This window comes from Prosopis cineraria, unplaced genomic scaffold (genome assembly GCF_029017545.1).
Source record: "Prosopis cineraria cultivar Desert tree isolate PC_DT_omini unplaced genomic scaffold, ASM2901754v1 PC3, whole genome shotgun sequence".
NCBI lineage: Eukaryota > Viridiplantae > Streptophyta > Magnoliopsida > Fabales > Fabaceae > Prosopis > Prosopis cineraria.
This window is the reverse complement of record NW_026555334.1, coordinates 45,372,416-45,391,404: the sequence shown is the minus strand read 5'-3', so window position 1 is coordinate 45,391,404 and position 18,989 is coordinate 45,372,416. Positions and strand designations below refer to the sequence as shown.

The 18,989-nt window shown below is 33.9% G+C and overlaps 1 protein-coding gene across 1 annotated transcript; it reads right to left on the bottom strand.

Moving 5' to 3' along the window:
• Nucleotides 1-1,853: 1,853 nt before the first annotated feature.
• On the bottom strand, nt 1,854-3,826 carry LOC129307387 (probable glycerol-3-phosphate acyltransferase 3). Its single transcript, XM_054948326.1, has 2 exons — nt 3,097-3,826; nt 1,854-2,944 (listed from the first exon to the last, which is right to left on the bottom strand). The coding sequence occupies exons 1-2, from the start codon at nt 3,814-3,816 to the stop codon at nt 2,051-2,053; spliced, it is 1,614 nt and encodes a 537-aa protein (XP_054804301.1). The 5' UTR covers nt 3,817-3,826; the 3' UTR covers nt 1,854-2,050.
• Nucleotides 3,827-18,989: the final 15,163 nt, after the last annotated feature.

Genomic DNA, 18,989 nt, shown 5'->3' with positions numbered 1-18,989 from the left:
TTCTTGGTTACTAACCTTTTGACTCTGAGTGTATTGGCTGATTAAATGAAATGATTTTTTTTTTTTTTGCCAGCAGAACTAATGAAGCGGATCTAAAATATAAGTTTTTAACCCAGATTAAATTTCAGTCAGAGAACCAAGTTCAATGTCTCAATTAAAGGGTTTTTTTTTTGCCTTGTAGAAGATAAATAATAAATTGAAAAATTACAAATAATTGTATTTTCTAAATTTTGCTAAAATGCGTAGCGGCGTCCAATGAAACGTTCACGGGGAAATTGAAAATAAACAAAAGAAGCCGCATCAATATGAACTCATAAATTAATGAAATAATATGACTTTTTATAAATTTTGTTATTCACACTAAATAGTAGTCTCATTGGCAATTTTCATTGGATAGTTGATGAATTGTATGGTCGTATAAGAGGAGAAAGAGGTTAAGAAAAGGTACGTGAAATTGGAATATAAAGAGGGAGGCGAAGACGGCGCCGGTTAAGGAGATGATAGTTGTGGTGGGAAAGTACAGAGCGAGAACAAATTGAAGTTAAAGAGGATGTGACAGAATGCGAGAGAGAATGGGAGTTTGAGGAGATATTAGTTGTAACTAGTTTCCTTTCATCCAGAACCAGACCCCTTTATGGGCGACTGCAAGTAGTGGTTGGCTGGTTTAAATCCTCCATCTCTCTTCCCTTTGTTTGGGGCTCCTCCAATTCCCCATTTCTCTTTTCCTGCTTCCTCCCCTATCATCCCCAGTCCCACCTCCTAACCATTAACTGCATCATCTTCCTTAACATCCACTGCTGCGCAACGTTTACGCCATTCTTCTTCTAATTTTATTTTTCCCTTCCACAGTATCTCGCAATTAATATTTAGTACCAATATAATTATACACGTCATGGCTGTCTATTAAGCACATATTCTAGTTGAATGGCCATTTTCCAATCTGTTTGAAACTTGAACTTGCAGGAGGATAGGTACCAGTTTACGTTAAACTCACTACATCAACCAATTAGGAAAAAAACGTATGCATAGAATTGACTTGTGGATTTAATGTTCCTGGACAGATAAATTATTTGCTCGCCTACCCCCAAATTGTACGACAATTATGATGCAAGTCTGGCAGGGTGGCGAGACCACGACATCGATGGGATCCACTGCGATATCTGTGGACCGATAATAATATTTGTTTACATGCATAATATTTTTGGCACCGCTGTTGACAAAGCTTCCAATCTAGCACTCAATTAGAAGTAGCTTTTACGTGACTATTTTTAATCTCTATAATATTTAAACAAACTTAATTAAAAAGAATAGAGTCTCTGCTTTAAAGTAACCAGACGTAACTATTTAATTCATATAGTGTGTGTTTGATTTTTAATTTATAATTGACAAAAGTATATTTGGAGAATTTAACTATTTATTGAATTTGACAACAGCACATTTTAAATGTGATCTAAACGGGCGCATAGTTTGTATTTTATATTGATAATCAAACGAAGAACAGAAGAAGTGTCGCTCAAAGTCTCTGTGACGGTTAAATTAAAGGTGCCAGTAGAATCCTAGCACAAATTCAGGCGCGCTTCGCAAACTTTTAATTCAATATATTGTGTCAGTGTTTTCTCCTCAGATGGCGTTGGTAACGTCGGAATAGCAAATATGCAGTCTTTCTAAGTAACTTTACAACCACTGATCTTGTTGAAAAGATGCGAAACACAGACAAATGATATATATATATATATATATATATCTTACTCGCCTTGGCATGCAGGACATTTCGAATGTCGTTGCTTCGTTAATCTCTAGAGATGCATGTATAAATCCAGCTGGAGAAATTATAAGTGAATAGAATCATCAGCATTCGCGTGATATATATTACAAGACAGGAAGATATATAAAAGGGTACAAAAAATATCAACACAAGGAAAAGAAGAAAGAAAGGCGTTCTATCTCTCTCCCTCCGTCCCAAACTAAGCTATATATATATATATATATGCCTTGTCATGGCAAGTATCCATGGTACAGGTAAATTAATAATGTTACAGGGCATGCAGGATTACGATTTAGATGTAGCACTGGCGGAAGAAACAAGGCCGTCATTTCCGGCCAAAATCAAGTATTTATCTTTTCTGGTGAGCATGGTGCACTCGAATCCGAGGGCCATCCCGATATGAGACTGCACTTGATTAGCCACTTTAAATCTATCGAGGGCGGTGGAGGAGCGGGACAACTTGTCCAGCAATTGGACGGTGTAGATGGGGGAAGGATTCATGAGGAACAGAAGTGGGTCCAAGCACTTAAGTCCTCCGGCAGTCGTACCGTGGAACATGCTGACGTGGCAATCAACAGCGACGGGAGTTATTTCATCGCTCATTTCTGAAAACAGAGGGCTGAACCGCAACAAATATGGCTCTCTGCAAGTGGTCCCTTCTGGGCACACCACCAGGTCCCCTTGTCTCAGCAACGTCCTCATCATCTTCGCGTCTTCATTGCGATCCCTCGATAATCGGACGGTCTTGATGGGCGCCAGTATCTCCGACATTCTACTCAGGCTGTATGTCACGGCGATCAAGTCTCTTCTCAGCGCAAACGACAGGTAGAGAGGATCCAGCAATGTTCTGTGGTTGCAAACATAAAGCTGGCGATGATTCCCATCACTGCATTCACCATCATCTTCTTTGTTGCACGTTTTGGGCTTTGAAGTCGTCAGCCGCAGGCCAGTGATTGCCAGGAGAGGAGTTGATATGTGATACGGGAGCGATAACGCGATGCAGATCCTAATAATGGCGAGGACTAGCCCGTATGGGAACCAGATCAACGTCGCTACCGCATTCATTGGGGTAGGTCTCATGGCCAGTCTACCGTCATGGAATATCAGTGCTTTCGGATACTTCTCTCTTGGCAGTGTTTTCCAGCCTCTCTTGTCAGCTTCCATCACCAAATAAACTTCCTGTTCATTTTTATTGAAACAAGGCAAAGCCAACTGTGAGTTTCTTAAATTACAAAGTAATAATTAATAAAACTGCTCCACACACTGCAAACGACGGTCATGATGAAAATAATTAATATTACGGTCCGGAAAAATAAGACTAAACGACAGACCTTGCAATGAGATAACAGTTCGGAATCAAGAGACTTGTTGAAGCCCCAAATGCCGATGGCGTCGGCACGTCCTTGACCTTCCCGAACTTGGTTCAAAGCGTGCGGCGCTACAATTTTTCTGCCTTCCATCAACCCCACGTAGTATCCACAGAACACTTTCAGCTGTCTGCCCACCACAAGATCAATCTCCAGATACTCTTTCAAGAAACTCTCCACCATTACTTGAGGTAAATTACTGACCGCCACCTTCTTCCCGCCTCGGTTCAGTATTTCGAACATTTCTGAACCAACGTTCTCCAACAAGAACTTTGGCAGAACAGCCCTTCCCGCTCTGAAGCTCTTTGCCTTGATCCCGAAGAAGCATATTATCACCATTATATTCAACCCCATCTCGGGTCCAGCTAAGCAGACGAAAGGGTACAGCAGAATCAAGACAAAGGATCTTATGAGCCCTCCTGCCTCGAAGGCTACGAGCATGAAGTAGGGGAACAAAGAAGAAGATTTTAACAAAGTTCCTTCCACATCAAAGATTAAGGTATGATCGGTGAGGTCTGATCTGTGAGCCAGGGAGTGGTACTTTTGGTATTTAAATTGGGATGGAAAGGCATTGGTGCCAATGGATCTATGAAAGCCTAGGAGGTTATTAAGTTGCCTGAGAAGGAAACGGTACCAAAAGAAGAGAAGAGATTTGAAGAAAAACGCTCTGAACACCTTAGCCATCGAAACGCGCTAGCCGGGCACTCCTTGCTTTTTCTTCGCGTACGTACGTACGTATTTATAGAACAACTCACACATCATTGCCCTCACTCTTGAGTTTTATTATGACAATGGCATATAGGATACCTTACGGGGTAAAGGTTGGCTTGACGCCGTCAATTATCTGTTTTTCTTCTTTTTAATGAGTTGACCACAACAGAGTCGGAAATAAAGGCTGCACTTGAAGAGTCAAGTTTAAAAGCCCTATTTAAATAAAAATTTAAGTTGTAAAAATAATTTTTTTTAAAAGTAATCAAGTTTGAGGGCTCGGCCCTGATAAACTATGTAAAAAAGAGTTCGGACTCAGGTAGCCCTTCAAGCCCTATTATATTATTGTTATTATTATTTTTTTGGTGAAATATGTGTTTGAAGCCATTGACCTACTCACCTAATACTATACACATTATATTATTATTAATTTTAATTTATTGTAAAATTAATTTAATATAATTTAATAAATATAAGTGTATAATATAAAATTCTTGATATTTTTTATTTTTTTATAATTATTATGTTTGTGTATTTATAAAAAATAAATTATTTTTTAACCAAGATTTAAATTTTATTACTATACTTTTAAATGTGTGTTGTTTAATTTCTAAAAAATTATGAGAATTTTAATTTTTTTAATTTTAAAATATTTTAATTAATTTATAATGTTTAATTTTATTTTAACTTTTTTATTTTTTAAAAAAGAACTTGTGAGCTCAACCCTAAGTTCTTCACATAAAGGTTGAGTTTAAGAAATGAAATTCAAAATGAAAAATGAGATTTTAAGTTCAGGCCTTTAAAAGTCGGTCAGTCTATATTTTCAGCTTTATCCAAAGGGTGTAGATGTTCTGAAGTTAATTTTGGAGAGAGAAAATTATGGCAACTCATGTTGACTTTAATCGTTAATGCCTCACCCATGACTAACGGAATCAGTTTCGGTGCTAAACTATGGGATGAGTGTATGGAGCTCCTCTCTAACGCTTAAATGAAAAACAATAATCTTAGCCATCCATTAACTTTTAATCTTAATCGTTTGTTCATTCATTATTTTTTCACCTATTAGTTGATGGCTCCTAATCCCTGGTGGTCTTAGCGTTCCCTTCCCCACCTCTCCTAAAACTTGTTCGGTCGATGTTCGTGAGTTTCCTAATATTTGACTCATCTCGGTGATTTCTTTGGCTCATCTCTCTTTCTCCATTATTGGCAGAGAGTGAGAGCAATGATTGGTGCAAGGGAGTTGAAGAAGGCGAGAGAGAAGTGAGACAAAACATCTTGACAGAAAGTCCAAACATTAAAGTTGTAGTGCTGGAAATTTGAATATAATTTTTTAAGCATACCAATAAAAACTGGAATCCATCACTTCACCATTAACATATATAATTTTTAGTTCATGTATATAGATATATAATTGAATAAAATATAGGACCAAAAAGCTTACACTTTTCAATCTCCATTGACGGCCGTTGTGCACAAAAGAGAGGAGGTGTATCAGACTTTTTCAATTGGCTTCCTCCTTCATTTGCATTGAAAGTTAATGCCGAATATCAGATTTCAAACTCCTTTGTGACACAGAAAGTCAGTACCTTTCACCCTTCCAAAACACATCGCTCAAAGCTTTCGCGCCAATTTCTCGTTTATAAATTATTTATTTTTGAAAGGAGCCTACAGACGATGTGTTTTGGAGTGATTCATGGCTGAATCTCCATCAAGTTTTTAATTGAAGCGATGCGTTTTGGAGATGAGCTCCTCCTGCTCATCTCAATGCTTAGCATTGAAACCGAACCTATGAAATATTTCGGAAAGTTTTTTGCGTAACTTTAAACATCAACAAGTAATTTATTCACAACCCATAATTTTAAAAATTAGGTATTTTGATAAAATGAGTTGAAGTGTGAACAATGTACTGTAAGATTTCCCTATCATATTGGCGTTTCGTTTTCTATAAGAAATTTACAAACAGACATCTGTTTATATGTATATAAGCCACGAAATATGATAAACAAGACAAGATGGGAGTTCATTTTTTTTTTTTAAGAAACGCGCATCATTATAATTTTTTTAAAAAAAAAGTGATTAAATGCATATCGGAAAAATGGCTCAACCATGTAATAGTATCGGCCAAAAAAAAAAATGTAATAGTAGAACTGTAAAGCAGCTTCAAAGGATTATGTTTTTACGCGTTATATTGAGATTTTTTAAAATAAAAGGGTAAAATTAAAAATAGACTAAAGATACTTGTTTATGATCGAAAGCATGCATATATTGATAACATGATTTTTGGTTAAGCAAAAATTGTATATAGAAAGTTTTAATATATGCTTTCGATGGTTTGTATACAATATCATTATCTAGACATTAACGAATTAAGAGATGCTTCGTGAGCTCTCCGTTTATTTGATTATTCATGTATTTAGGAAACATGTTGAGCACATTAAGAGTCACATGGTTGAGCGGTACAACCAGGCTTTTTTAGCTAGCAACCAATATTTGAGTACATGTGAATCAAATTTTATCGTTCAAAGTAAGGCATTTTGAGCCACAGATCGTTCATCACATAGCAGTCGATCAGAACATTAGAAGAATTAGGCATTACCAACAATATGATGCACTGGATTGGCTTTGAAAGGAAGAGTAGTATTACTGAAGGCGAGGAGTGGATAAGGAGTGTAAATGCGACGGAGACGCAGGGAGTGACAAAAAAAGATAACCCCCAGATATACACAAGATACCTCGATGGGGTCTTGGGCCTCGCATGTTTTGGGAGAGAGTCTTCATAGCTGTCACCCTATCATTCCCACGGACTCGCCCCCTACTATTTACGCCTTCTTTTTCACGCTTCTAGTCTCAGCAGTCACCTGCCACTGTGCTTGAAAACTCGATACCTAGGCTGTCAGCGCGTCAATAATTTTACCAAGAGCTGGGAGCTAGCCAACGCTGCTACATGGATAATCCCTCTTTCGAATTTAATGGAGAAGAAAAGCGTCTTTTCAGTAGCTAGGCACACAGGAAGCTCCTGCTTGATTGGCTAATTCTCCGATCGCATCACAAACGACGCTAATTTGTCATCTCTAGTATCCAACCCTCCAAAGGGGACGTGGACGTTTCAAAATATTTAATTGGACCCTGCACCTCAGCTTTATGCGCATTAACTTCTGCCGTACCACAGTACTATTCAAGTTTGATTCACCATCCAACTGGTAGAGCTAGAATAGTGGCGTGAAAATAGTACATTCTCAAATGTATGATCATTTTTGACCACATTTATGTACCACGTATATTTGGGTGCAACTGGAATGCTGTTGTGGGCTCTAGATTGAATTGTAAAGCTCAGTTGGATGAGGAAAGGATTAAAAAAAGTCTCCTACGCATGGTTGAACCAAATCTGGGGGCACAGATCAGATGGTTGGATGGGTGAAGATGTCAACGCACGCGTAGAAAATGAAATGAAGGGTTTGAGCTATACATGAACCGACCACGCAGCGTCCGAGAATGATCATGCACGTGTTGTGTTGTCTGGCTATAGTCTGTAATGGAAGCGCGGGATGGCTAAGAAAAGCGACCAAGCGGCGTATCCAAGTTCTGGATACCTCATCAATATATGCATGAGAGCGGCGTGTGAGGCCATGCTGGTTTTGAATACAACCATTAATTAAACACGAAAATAATTAAAGTCAGAAATAAAGATCGGGTTTGGAAGGCCATTAGTTTAAGCCTATTTTTATAAAAGTTCAGCTTAAAAAATAACATTTTTTAAAAAAATTGAGTTTTCAAACCTGACTTTAATAGACCTTAAAAAAAGGAGCTCAGGCCCGAGTGGTCATTTTAAGCCCATTTTTTATTTGTTCATAAAAAATTAAATATTTTTAATTTTTAAATTAAATTTAAACTTTAATATATATATTTATACTTTAAAATTAGAATTTTTTATTGTTTATTTTTAATTTTTAAACATTATAATTTGTATTTTAAAAAATATATAAAATAATATAATTAAAATTTTTAATTTTTAAAATTTTAAAAAATAATAATAAGGGCTTACGAACCTGATCCCGAATCCTTTATATAAAAGTTAAGTTTTAAAAAATGAAATATTTTAAAAAAATTAGGTTTAAAGGCTCAAGTCTTTAAAGACTGAGCTCATAAAGGTCGAGCTCCCTTATTTTTCAACTCTACAAATAATAATGCATGACCAGCATGGCTCCATACCAGAAATTAAACAAAACCATTGCAAGAAGGGCGGCTTCTTATTGCATTTGAGACCGAACTGCAATTTTTTTAACTTTTAATTCCTTTCCCCACCTCAAATTGCCTTGAAGCTTATTTATCACAGCATAAATGCTGAGAAGTCTTCAATCAGACTCTGAGAGATAGAGAGGAGCAAGGAACCGGCCGGCATACCATGGCTTAATGGTAAGGTTTACTTTTAGATATATGGGCATATATAAGTTATGTATGGACCATAATGTGAATATGGGAATATTGTCTGGAAGGCTCCTTTTTCAATTTCAATGGGCAGTTCATCAAAGTAGGTTCTAGAACTAGAACAAGGGTAACGTCCCATGTTTATCCAATGTATCTGTTCCCGCTCAATCCTGGGCGATCGCCTTCAATATTTGGATACATTGACGATGGCCCTTGTAAAATATATGTCAAGCCATACAATCTTTATAACTCTACTTCTGAGTGCAAATTTGAAATTTGTTATATAAGAATATATTTTATTTTCTCACTGTTTTGTCAGTTGTTTTTTTTAATATAACTTTGGGTTTTTATATTTTGCTTATATTTTATTATAGGTTTCTGCATTTTTATTTTTTAGTATTATAAGTCTCTACATTTTGTTCATGAAAGAATTTAGAATATCAAAAAATAAAAGTGTAATGACTTAAAATATTAAAAAAAGTGCAAGGATCTATAATAAAATAAGAGCAAAGTTCAGGGATTCAAAACTATGTTTTCTTTTTTTATCTTAAATAAATTTTGAAACCGTGCAACGTTGCACAGATTTTTTTTGGGATCATTCGCCCAGGCTTAACCCAATATCCTAGAATGTTTGATTCGATAATTTATGAGTGCACACGTTAAATGAGCCATTTTCATGTGTCAAACTTTCGTGTGGGCCATTATCACATGTTACTCTCAAAGTATGGCCTTCAAAGATAGTTGGATTGCATGGTGAGAACTCAACAATCTTCGAAGCTCAAACAATCTGCTCTGAAGGAACTTATCCGCAGCTTTGCTGACGCCATAAATTCAACGTTTTAAAACTCTTCATCAGATGTTATCCATCACAGGTAATCTACTTAATCAACTAGCTAGTAATTAAATAATTTGAATTTTTATAGTCATAGTCAGGAAGTAGCATTCTATACAAACCAACGACTGCACAATCACGTTCGCATACCTACTCTAAGAGCATTGTCCAGGCCTGTATCCAATATCAGCGTGCTACTGGTAACCAAATAATCAAAAGGTCCCGAATGCCTCTATTTTAGGAGAAAGAAATGCGTCGTGATAATTGAAAGTTACTGCAACTAAAGTTGAATCACGATAGAATAGCAAGTCAAAAGCAACAACTAACGACTTAATATTTGTGTAGGATTTAAATTCTAACCTAAAGATTTAAATTCATTTGCCTTCAAAGATCGGATCAAAAAATAACTCCCCCTGGATTGATGTGTAGGATGTTGATATTTGTTGTAAGCTTTAGAGATGCTGTCATGCCTCTGAAATTCCACGAAGTTATCATGATTCGGGGAGCCTTGTAGGATGCACTACTAGAAAAATAATTTTTAACGTTACTAATAACCGATATAAAAAAACTTTTTCCATGTCAGTTATAAAAAAAAAAAAACTGCCAAGGAAAACTTTTTTCAACCAGAAATTTTTTTTTGCTTTTTCTTAATGTTGGTTTCAAAATAACCAATGTAAAATATAGATACCATGTTAGTTTTGACAAAAAAAAAACTGATGTGATATCCCAACCTAAAATTTGAAAAATCGCAGACGTGACTCTTCAAATCTTTTTCCTTAGCTTTTTTAGATCCATCATGCAACTCATCTCTCGTCTCTTTTTCTTCATATTTTCACTCAAAACTTCCACCTGTCCCCTCCCTTTGCTATATGAAGTCTTGTTGGTCATTGTTCCATAGCTGCCTTGCTACCTTTTGCTATCACTGTCATGCCCAAATTGTAAGTTTCCCAGTGAGAGAAGGTTGATAAATGTAGAAAAAATGGGAATCGCCACCAAAGTTTTTAAGAAACCTTGGAAAACTATATTATGAAAAAAGATGGTTTGCGAAAAGGGTTCAAGAATTTATTGTATGTGGGGAAAGTTTTAGAAACCCCGTGACATTCGTTCATAAGAATGTTTATTCTAAGTTGATTGTGTAAAACTAATTGTCCTTTTAATAGTATTTTGATTACCCTTTAATTACATACAAAAATAAAGATAAAAAAGAAATTAATGAAAATAAATTATTTATTTACATGAAAAGACTTAGCCTAGGATCAGAGTTTAGGTCCTACGTATGCTTTGATGTGGATGAAAGCCTACATAGTTCAAGATATTATTATTTAAGTTTTTTTAAATTCTTTTAATTAATTTCATTTATGAAGAGATTGATATTTTTGTGTTATATCATTATATTTATAACAATTTGTTCTAAAGAAGTACCTTTAGATAAATGAAAAATAACTAGTATTGAAACCTGCGGTGATTTAGTATTACCCACAATCTGATAATTGACACAAGTGTATATGGTGATTTAGTATCACTCATAGTAAACCCTAAAGGAACAAAAGGAATTTTCAAAAATAGTAGTTTTCTAGAAAATAATTTAATAAGGAAATTTTAAAATAAAATTTAATACTTGTGGTGACTTAGTGTCATTTATGCTATCTTTTTTTGATATTTTTAAAGATCTAAGGTGATTTTATATTACTCATGACATAACTTAAACTATATTAAACATTTTATTATTTTACAATAATACTCAAAAGGGCTTTTCTTTGTTTGACAATTACAGTGATTTAATATCACTCACATCATCAATGCATCAAATATCCACAGTAATTTAGTATCACTCATGGACATTGTCTTGCTTTTTTTTAATATTTTATCAACAAAGCATTCTTTATTTTTAAGAGAAAAAATGAATGATTCACAAGTCAAGAAAGGGATTAATTTCAAGGAGTTACCAACAAACTTATTTGGCCATCTAATAAAGTTGTAAAAATGATATTCTCACAATCTTCACAAAGTAAAAGGAAAAAAAAAAAACAAAGAAGTGTCAACTCCCGAAATCGCAAGGTCAGTATGAAGTGTTTTTTTTTTTTAATGTGCGCGCGCGCGCAAGATAATCACTGTGAGAGGAACTAATTATCACACACCCTTTATGGCAAACACACCAAATAATATTAATAAACCAAAAAGAAACAAAAACCAGAATACATGAGTGGATGAGGATGCGGACAAGGCATGGTCATAAGCTCATAATAAGCGAATGTCATCACGCCTCTTGGACAAACGCACAGTACAGCAAGACCAATCACGCATATGCACTTAAACAAAGAATATATATAAACAAGTGAATGGATGGGATGCAGATAAGGAAGAATCATTTTGAGGTTAAGGAGCAGATCAAATTGAGAGAACATGTATAGAAGGCATAAGAATTCAACATGCGACTCATTGCGCTAGCAACTTGAATGGTACGAGAATACGAAGTTTCAAACAAGAACTATGAATTGTTATTGCAACTAGCGAGAATAAGAATGCACTTACTTCTCACAGCTCCCATCGTGATCTGTCTTCTCTAAAAAATTCTCTCTTCTCTTGTGGCCTCCTTCTCTCTTTTTTATAGGCACCAATTAAGATTTTTTCTCTTAATGATAGAATCATTCATATCAAATCAAATTCTCATTTAACTTTTTCTCTCTCCATTATTTCATGTTTTCAATTCACATTAAAGGCATTTAATTAAATAGAAACAAAAATTGAGGGGATTTGGGAGTCAATCAAAAAGGAAAAAATTCCTTTGAAGTTATGAAGATATTATTTTATTTTTTATTGTAAAATCCCGTTTTATTTATTTTCTTATATTTCTTATTTTTTTAATTTACATATGAAAATAAAGATAAAATACAATGTTTACAATCACTGTTACCGCTTGAATTCCATAGGTACGCATAGTTTATTTCTTTTTCATTCTTGACAAAACTAAAAGACTGAACATTTCTCCTCCATCTTTATATTTTCCTTTTATTTGAAGTACTTTTTCATTTCTTTTTTTATTCTCTTGGTTGTGGGTCTTTCGCTTGTGATCTCCTCCTTGCTATTTCAATTTGAGTTTGGGTGTTACTCGTCTTTCATCTTCCTCTTCCATTAAAGAGATTTTGCTACCTCTTCTACTATAAGTCTTTATTTTTATTTATTTTTTTAATTTTTATTGCCTATTGATATTGCGATTGGTTGATCTAATTGAATATTTGTCTAGTTGGTTATTTTAATAAATGAATTTGTGGCTTCAAATCTTTATTTTAATTCTCAAATTTATACTTCATAATAGTTGATTTAATTGAATATTTTAATATTTAAGTGTTTAGATTGTTGGATTGTAGTTAACATTGTTATTAATCTTTGATTAATTATATATTTTTATATTTTTTATTATTTTGAAAAATGTTTGTGCGTGCGTGTGGGGATTAACATATTGGTTATTTTGAGAAAATATTATATTAGTTTATTTTATAAATATACATTTAGTTTAATTGTAACTTGTTGTATAATCATTATGATTATGCTGATTGATTATTTATACTTATTGTATAATCTATATAATTTATAGTTTTTAAGTTCCGAATGTATAGGAAAAAAAAATTTAAAAAATAAATTTTTAACAATAGTTATATAAAAAATCTTTTTTTAATGTTATAATTAACAATCTCAAACCATTAAACCACTAAAATAATTAAATGAATGGTTAAGATTGGGTATGGAGAGATATTTCGAGAGAGAGTATAGAGAAAATCCAAATTGCATCTGTAACTATTATAAAAAGTTCATTTTTAAAAATTTTATTTGTTTGTTAAATACTTTTCACGTTGGTTATATAAATAATCAATGTGAAAACTATTTTTTAGATTGATTTAATAATTAACATAAAAAGTCAACTTTTCATCTTTCTTTCTTTTACTTTTCTCCAATAGTTGATATAAAAAATTTTAAATAATCATTGTTAAAAAATTTTCATGCGACAATGATGATTATAATCCTTAGTATCTAACAACTTGTCTCTCAATTTCATGGGCAAGTTGGTCTCATCATTGTGAGGATTTGTAGTGGACCATCACGTTCAAAGAAGTTATAATCCCTTAAACCGATAGTGAACAATTGATGGAATAACTGCTGTTCATGCCTATAGGCACTGAGCAAAAGAAATTCTTCCTAGTGTTTCACAAATGTTCCTCATCAGCGAGGCAACTTTGTTCATATAGTTCTTCTTCACATATCTTTATATCCCTTTATCAATATGACACACAATTAGAAATATTTAAATAATTGTAATGCATTAAACAAGCAAGGCCAACATTTAGGTCGATTCAACCATTCCTTAATATGAGGAATAGAATTCACCTTTGTAATTAATTTTTCATTTGGTTGCAAAGTCAATATATTAACATTCAGCTATAGTAAATAACTAAAGCTGAAAGTAAGGTTGGAAATTTATTGATCATGCCTCACAATGTTAGCATCAGTATAGGCTTAATGAATAGAAAATGCCAAAGAAACTCTGGTTAAACAGTAACCAGAAACCTTTCATCATTTTTTAAAGTCAGAAATCAAAGGATTGGACTTACTGGGCTGCAGAAAGTTGCTAATTGCTGTAAGCATGGTATTGAAATTTGTGCCGGACTGGCCGGGTCAACCCGAAAACTGGTGACTCAGTTCTTTGTTCGATCTGGGTTTACTCCTAAATCGGTGAGGGAATGAACCAGTGTAACCCGGTGGGTTAACTGGGTTAACTAGGTTATTATTTTTTCAGACAAAACCTCCAAAATGATGTCATTTTGGGGAAATTTTTTTTCATTTTTATTTTTCAGATCGTTGAGTTTGGAAATAAGATAACAAAAAAAGTGAAACTAAAGTCAAAAAATGAAAAATTAGAGGCAGAGCACTCTAAGTCCAATCCAGATTTTCAAACAGCATTTAGTTCAGCCTTTCGTCTGTGTCTCTCCTCTCTCACCCTAACCTAATCGGCATCTCTTCTCTAGCTCAGTTTCCGTCTCTTCTCTAGGCTCCAGCTCTATCTCCATCTCTTCTCCAGCCTAGTCTTTGACTCTCCGTCTTTTCTCCAGCTCTATCTTCGTCTCTACTGTCTCCATCTCTTCTCTAGCTTAATCTCTGACTCTCCGTCTCTTCTCCAACTTTGTCTCCATCTTTTCTCTAGACTTTTGAGATTGAAGGGTTGTAATTGTAAGGATAGATATTTAAAGTGTTATTTTTTTATTATTGTTAAACTTTTGAATAGTTGGATTTGGTTGAATGTTTTTATAATTAATGTCTTTTTGTTTAAATTGTATTATTTTAATCATGACCAGTTTGCCACCGATTCAACTCCCAGTTTAACCCTGATTAAACCACTAACCTGTGACCTAGTGCCATAACTAGTTCAATGACCGGTTTAATTTTACGTACCTTAGCTGTAAGACTATAATATCCTACCGAAATTACTTATTGACCCATAGGAAAGTTACTTTTGCTCTCAAGCAATCATTAACATGATATCCATTATAAAGCAATGATATAAAGCTCGGAGTTTGAGTATATGCACTTCAAAGGATGAAAGTTGCTTTGCGACATGGTTATCACAAAGCTAATATTTTAAAATTTTATAATTAAATGTAAAAATTTAACTACCAACTATCTCTCTAAAAACATTGGGCAGCCTATACGATAGTGTAAAAAAATCATCAACTATAAAAAATGGACCATCTAACACCTTTCATTAACTTTAATCAAACGCCAATTGTTGACAAAATATTTGCCTGGTAAAATAGAACTGGTAAGCCATGTGTGCATTATCCCTCCCCTTCCTTGCTACGTTCTTGGTCATTCCCTCCACATCAAGCCAGTGATGTCACCACATATGGTGTAACATAGTGAGATAACACCATGGAAGCAGATTGTTGGAGATGAAAAGGTATAGGGAAGTAAGAGCTGTCGAAGTAGGTAAACTTCTCAAAATCAAATGTGTGAGCCAAGGAAGGTTGTCAAGATCAAACATTCTTCAACTTTTTCATTTCAGAAGGTGGCCATCTTCCTTTTTTCCCTAAATATGTGCTTCTTAATGAGTCTTTTCCTTAAAAGCCTAATTTTCTTTACCATTTCCATTTCCTGATTCTTGTCCATAATTAGGAAATGGAAGGTAGAGTGTAAGAAAAGATGCCTCAACAATTTGAAGAGACTAGAGAGAGAGAGAGAGAAAGACCAGGAGGTTTTTACCAGTGGGGGTAGCAGCGTCCATTATCAAACAAGAATAGCAAAAGGAAGGGGTAAGGTTGAAAGAATTGAAAAAGAGCAAAGCCTTTAAATTAGGATACATAACCAAAAAGAAAATCAAGGGGATAAAAATGATTTCTCACGGATTTGAGCTTTCCTGAGGGAGATGAGCTTGTCATGACTTTCATTGTCCAAATACACTTGTCTTGATGAGGATGAGGAGCTTGTGGTTTTCCTTTGCTGTGACGGGGGGATGTGTGGTGGTGGAGAGCTGGTAAAGGAGGTACCAAGTCGTCAGGCTGTGCGGAAGGTTCTGTTGTTGCCAAAAAGCTAACGGCAGGCTAAGAAATAGAAGGGGGCCAGAGAGAGAGAGAGAGATAGAGAGAGAGGTGTGAAGTATGGGTCCCATTTATGAAAAACAAATGGCCATTTTATCAAAATTGATGAAAAGTGTTGGATAACCTGTTTTTCATAATTGATGATTTTTTTGTACCACTTGATAACACAGGTTATTTAATGTGTGTTTGGTTTTCAGTTTATCAAAAATCAATTTGGCAAAAGTTAGTTTGGTGAAAGTTAGTTATTGTAATGAAATTTGTGTTTGGATATATTTTTTCAAAAGTCATTTTGACAAACTAAAAGTTGTTTGGATTAATAAAAATTTGTGCTTTTAAAATGTATTTTTTAATATGTAATGACCAAAAAGGATATTGATTTATGATAATTTATAATTTTTATTATACAGATACAATATATTAGCAATGTTTAAAAAATGCGAAACAAATATAGAATAACATAAAATTTAAAATGTTAAGTAATAAGAAAAAATATAAAATTTAATTTTGGAAAAAATTATGTAATAAATAGTTAAACATTCATTAATATTGAATAGTTACATAATTAATGGTTCAATTTATAATATACAATCTGATCTCTAATTATATATTTATGTTGATACACACACATATATTTCTATTATTCATGCGCATATGATATAACAATGCAAACAGTTAGACCTGATATATCTATGGCCATGCTGGAGCCTTCTCCTTTTACCCTTCTGTATAGGGCGTTTAAGATGTTTTTCATGTAAATTAATGAAAGTTATTATGTTGTTTTATTTTATTAAAAAATATCTTAATTTTTAATTATACTCTTATTGATTAAAGAGATATAAATACATGGGAGACGAGGTTTCTTTGTTTTTTATGCAAACTCACGATACTTATAAGAATAATAACATTAAAACTATAAGATAACAAAATTCATTGTCCTGTAATTTTAATTACATTTGAGTTTTATTTTCTCATCATTTCAAGCTGGCTGGCTCAAGTCTAGCTCCTCATCATCGTGGCAATTTTCCTTGGCCCTCGCATTATTCACTATTCAAAATTCCAAAACGCACAAATAAAGTTAAAAACAAATTATTTTTTATTTTTTAATGTCTGTTTCCTTTTCCCCCTTCTCTCAAAGAAGCACAAAAACAGAGAAGAAGTTGAGCCCGGAATGACTGAGAGAGATTTAAACCACATCGATATTTAAACCAGTTCATCTCATTCTCCACTTCTCAGCCCGAAACTCCTCCCTTAACTTGTCACTGGTTGCCGTTGTCAAGTTTCTGACTCGATTGAGCAGCCACTGATATCGTACTCATAGAATCGATAGATTTCAATGTTTCAGTTTTGCATCTTCATCGATTTGTGTATCTTCTAGCTGTGGATCTGAGAATTTTTGGGAGGGAAAGGTATAGGAGTTGCATAGAACAATGCCGTCTCACATGAATTTGGACTATTAGATCGAGCATTTGATGGAGCTTGAGGAAGGGAAGAGATAAAGAGCTCAGGATCTATTACTGGATGGCAGAGGAGAGAAGGAGGAGAGAAGGAGGAGTGATGGATGAGCGACAAACAATTGACGAACGAGCGGCGGACGATTAATGGATGAATGAGTGAGAAGCAGCAGAATGAGAGACGCCAGCATCGATTGCACATGAAGAAGGAAAAATATGAGGGTATCATGATCTTTTATAATGTTAGGTACCAATTACATGCCTGATTTGTGTTTCAAAAGCTATCAAAAGTTGCTTTCTATTTTTTCAATTTGAGACCCATTTAAAAGTCCTTTTGAAAAGCACATTTCATTTGAAAAATGTGCCTCAAACAACATTTCTTATTCCAAAAGTTAAAAATCATATTTGGGATGTGAAACGTGAGCCACCTAAACGTACCCTTAGTACTCTTAAAAAAATGGTTCTTAGTTTTGTCTAAAATTTACTTATCTTGCATATTTCCACAAGTTTGCAGCCTCCCTTCTAATCTCCATGCTGAGCCAATGTAATCGAATTGATGATGAGTTTGAATATCCAATTCAATCTTTTAGATTTCTTACCACCATCTCTATTAGAACCCATTTTTTATACCAATTTTTTTTAAAAAAAGTATTATGACTAGCCAATGTGTTGTAGTGCTCGACTTGGAAATTTTGAGTGGCTTGGATGATCCCTAGCTCCCCTATTTCCACAAGCTTCATGAAATCAAGAGTATGTTAAGCACTTGATTATGGATGCCAGCAAAGATGTTTTCCCTTAATACAACAAATTATCACCTGAGATGCTAAGATGGTGGCTCGGCAAAGCGACAAGAGCCAATCCTTTCACTGAATATGGCCGTGGTGAAGGCAGGCTAATTGACTCAGATCTTGATTTGGGCTTCACCTGCTAATCATAAAAACGAAAAACGACATGACGTTGAAATCATAGAAATATGGCATTTGGGGAGAGATGCACACGCGAACATGGAGTTCGTAAATTTTATGAAGTTTGTATTTTTAATTTTGAAGGAAGATGGAGAAGACTTTTTATTTTATCAAGAATAATAAAATTAAAAAGATACCCAAAAATGAAACTTAGCAGAAATTTATAAATATTAATTTTAAAAGATTCAGGTTCGATGCAGATAGGACACTCACGGGCTCACAGTGGTGGGAACGAAAGGCAAAACTTTTGCCAGCCCAGAAACTTGGTTTTGGGCCTGAAGTTTTTTGCCAGCCCATTACATTTGGTTACAAAATACTCTCTCCATCTTAAATTATAAGACATTTTTAAAAAAGATTCAGCATCCCAAAATATAAAACACTTTGATAAAAATAAAATTTTATTAATAATATTTTTCTAATATTATTATTCTTATATATTCTCTTTTTTTAATATTTTTTTATCTAACAGAGTATTAAATGAAAGATATTTTTAAAAATTTATATTTTTGTCTTTAAAAAGTAATGTTATAAAATATATTTAATGAGTTTTATTGATATATGATATTTTATTTAAAAATATTTTATAATTTGAGACGGGATGAGTATTTTTTAATTTTTATAAACATTTATTCAGTCACTCGATTAAACTGTATGCGCAATTCTGCTGCCGACTTGCTGCCAACTTAAGCATTTATTATGTCTAATTTCACATTTTGCAAAAATACTAATAGAGTTACATATTATATTTAAGTTCTAATATATTAATATTTAGAATTACAACTTTATGAATAACAGAGAATCAGTGTGCAGTAATGACTGAATGATTCATTTACAATTCGTGAGTGACGTATTTAGCTTTTTTCATCAATCTGTTTTTAACTTTTTTTTT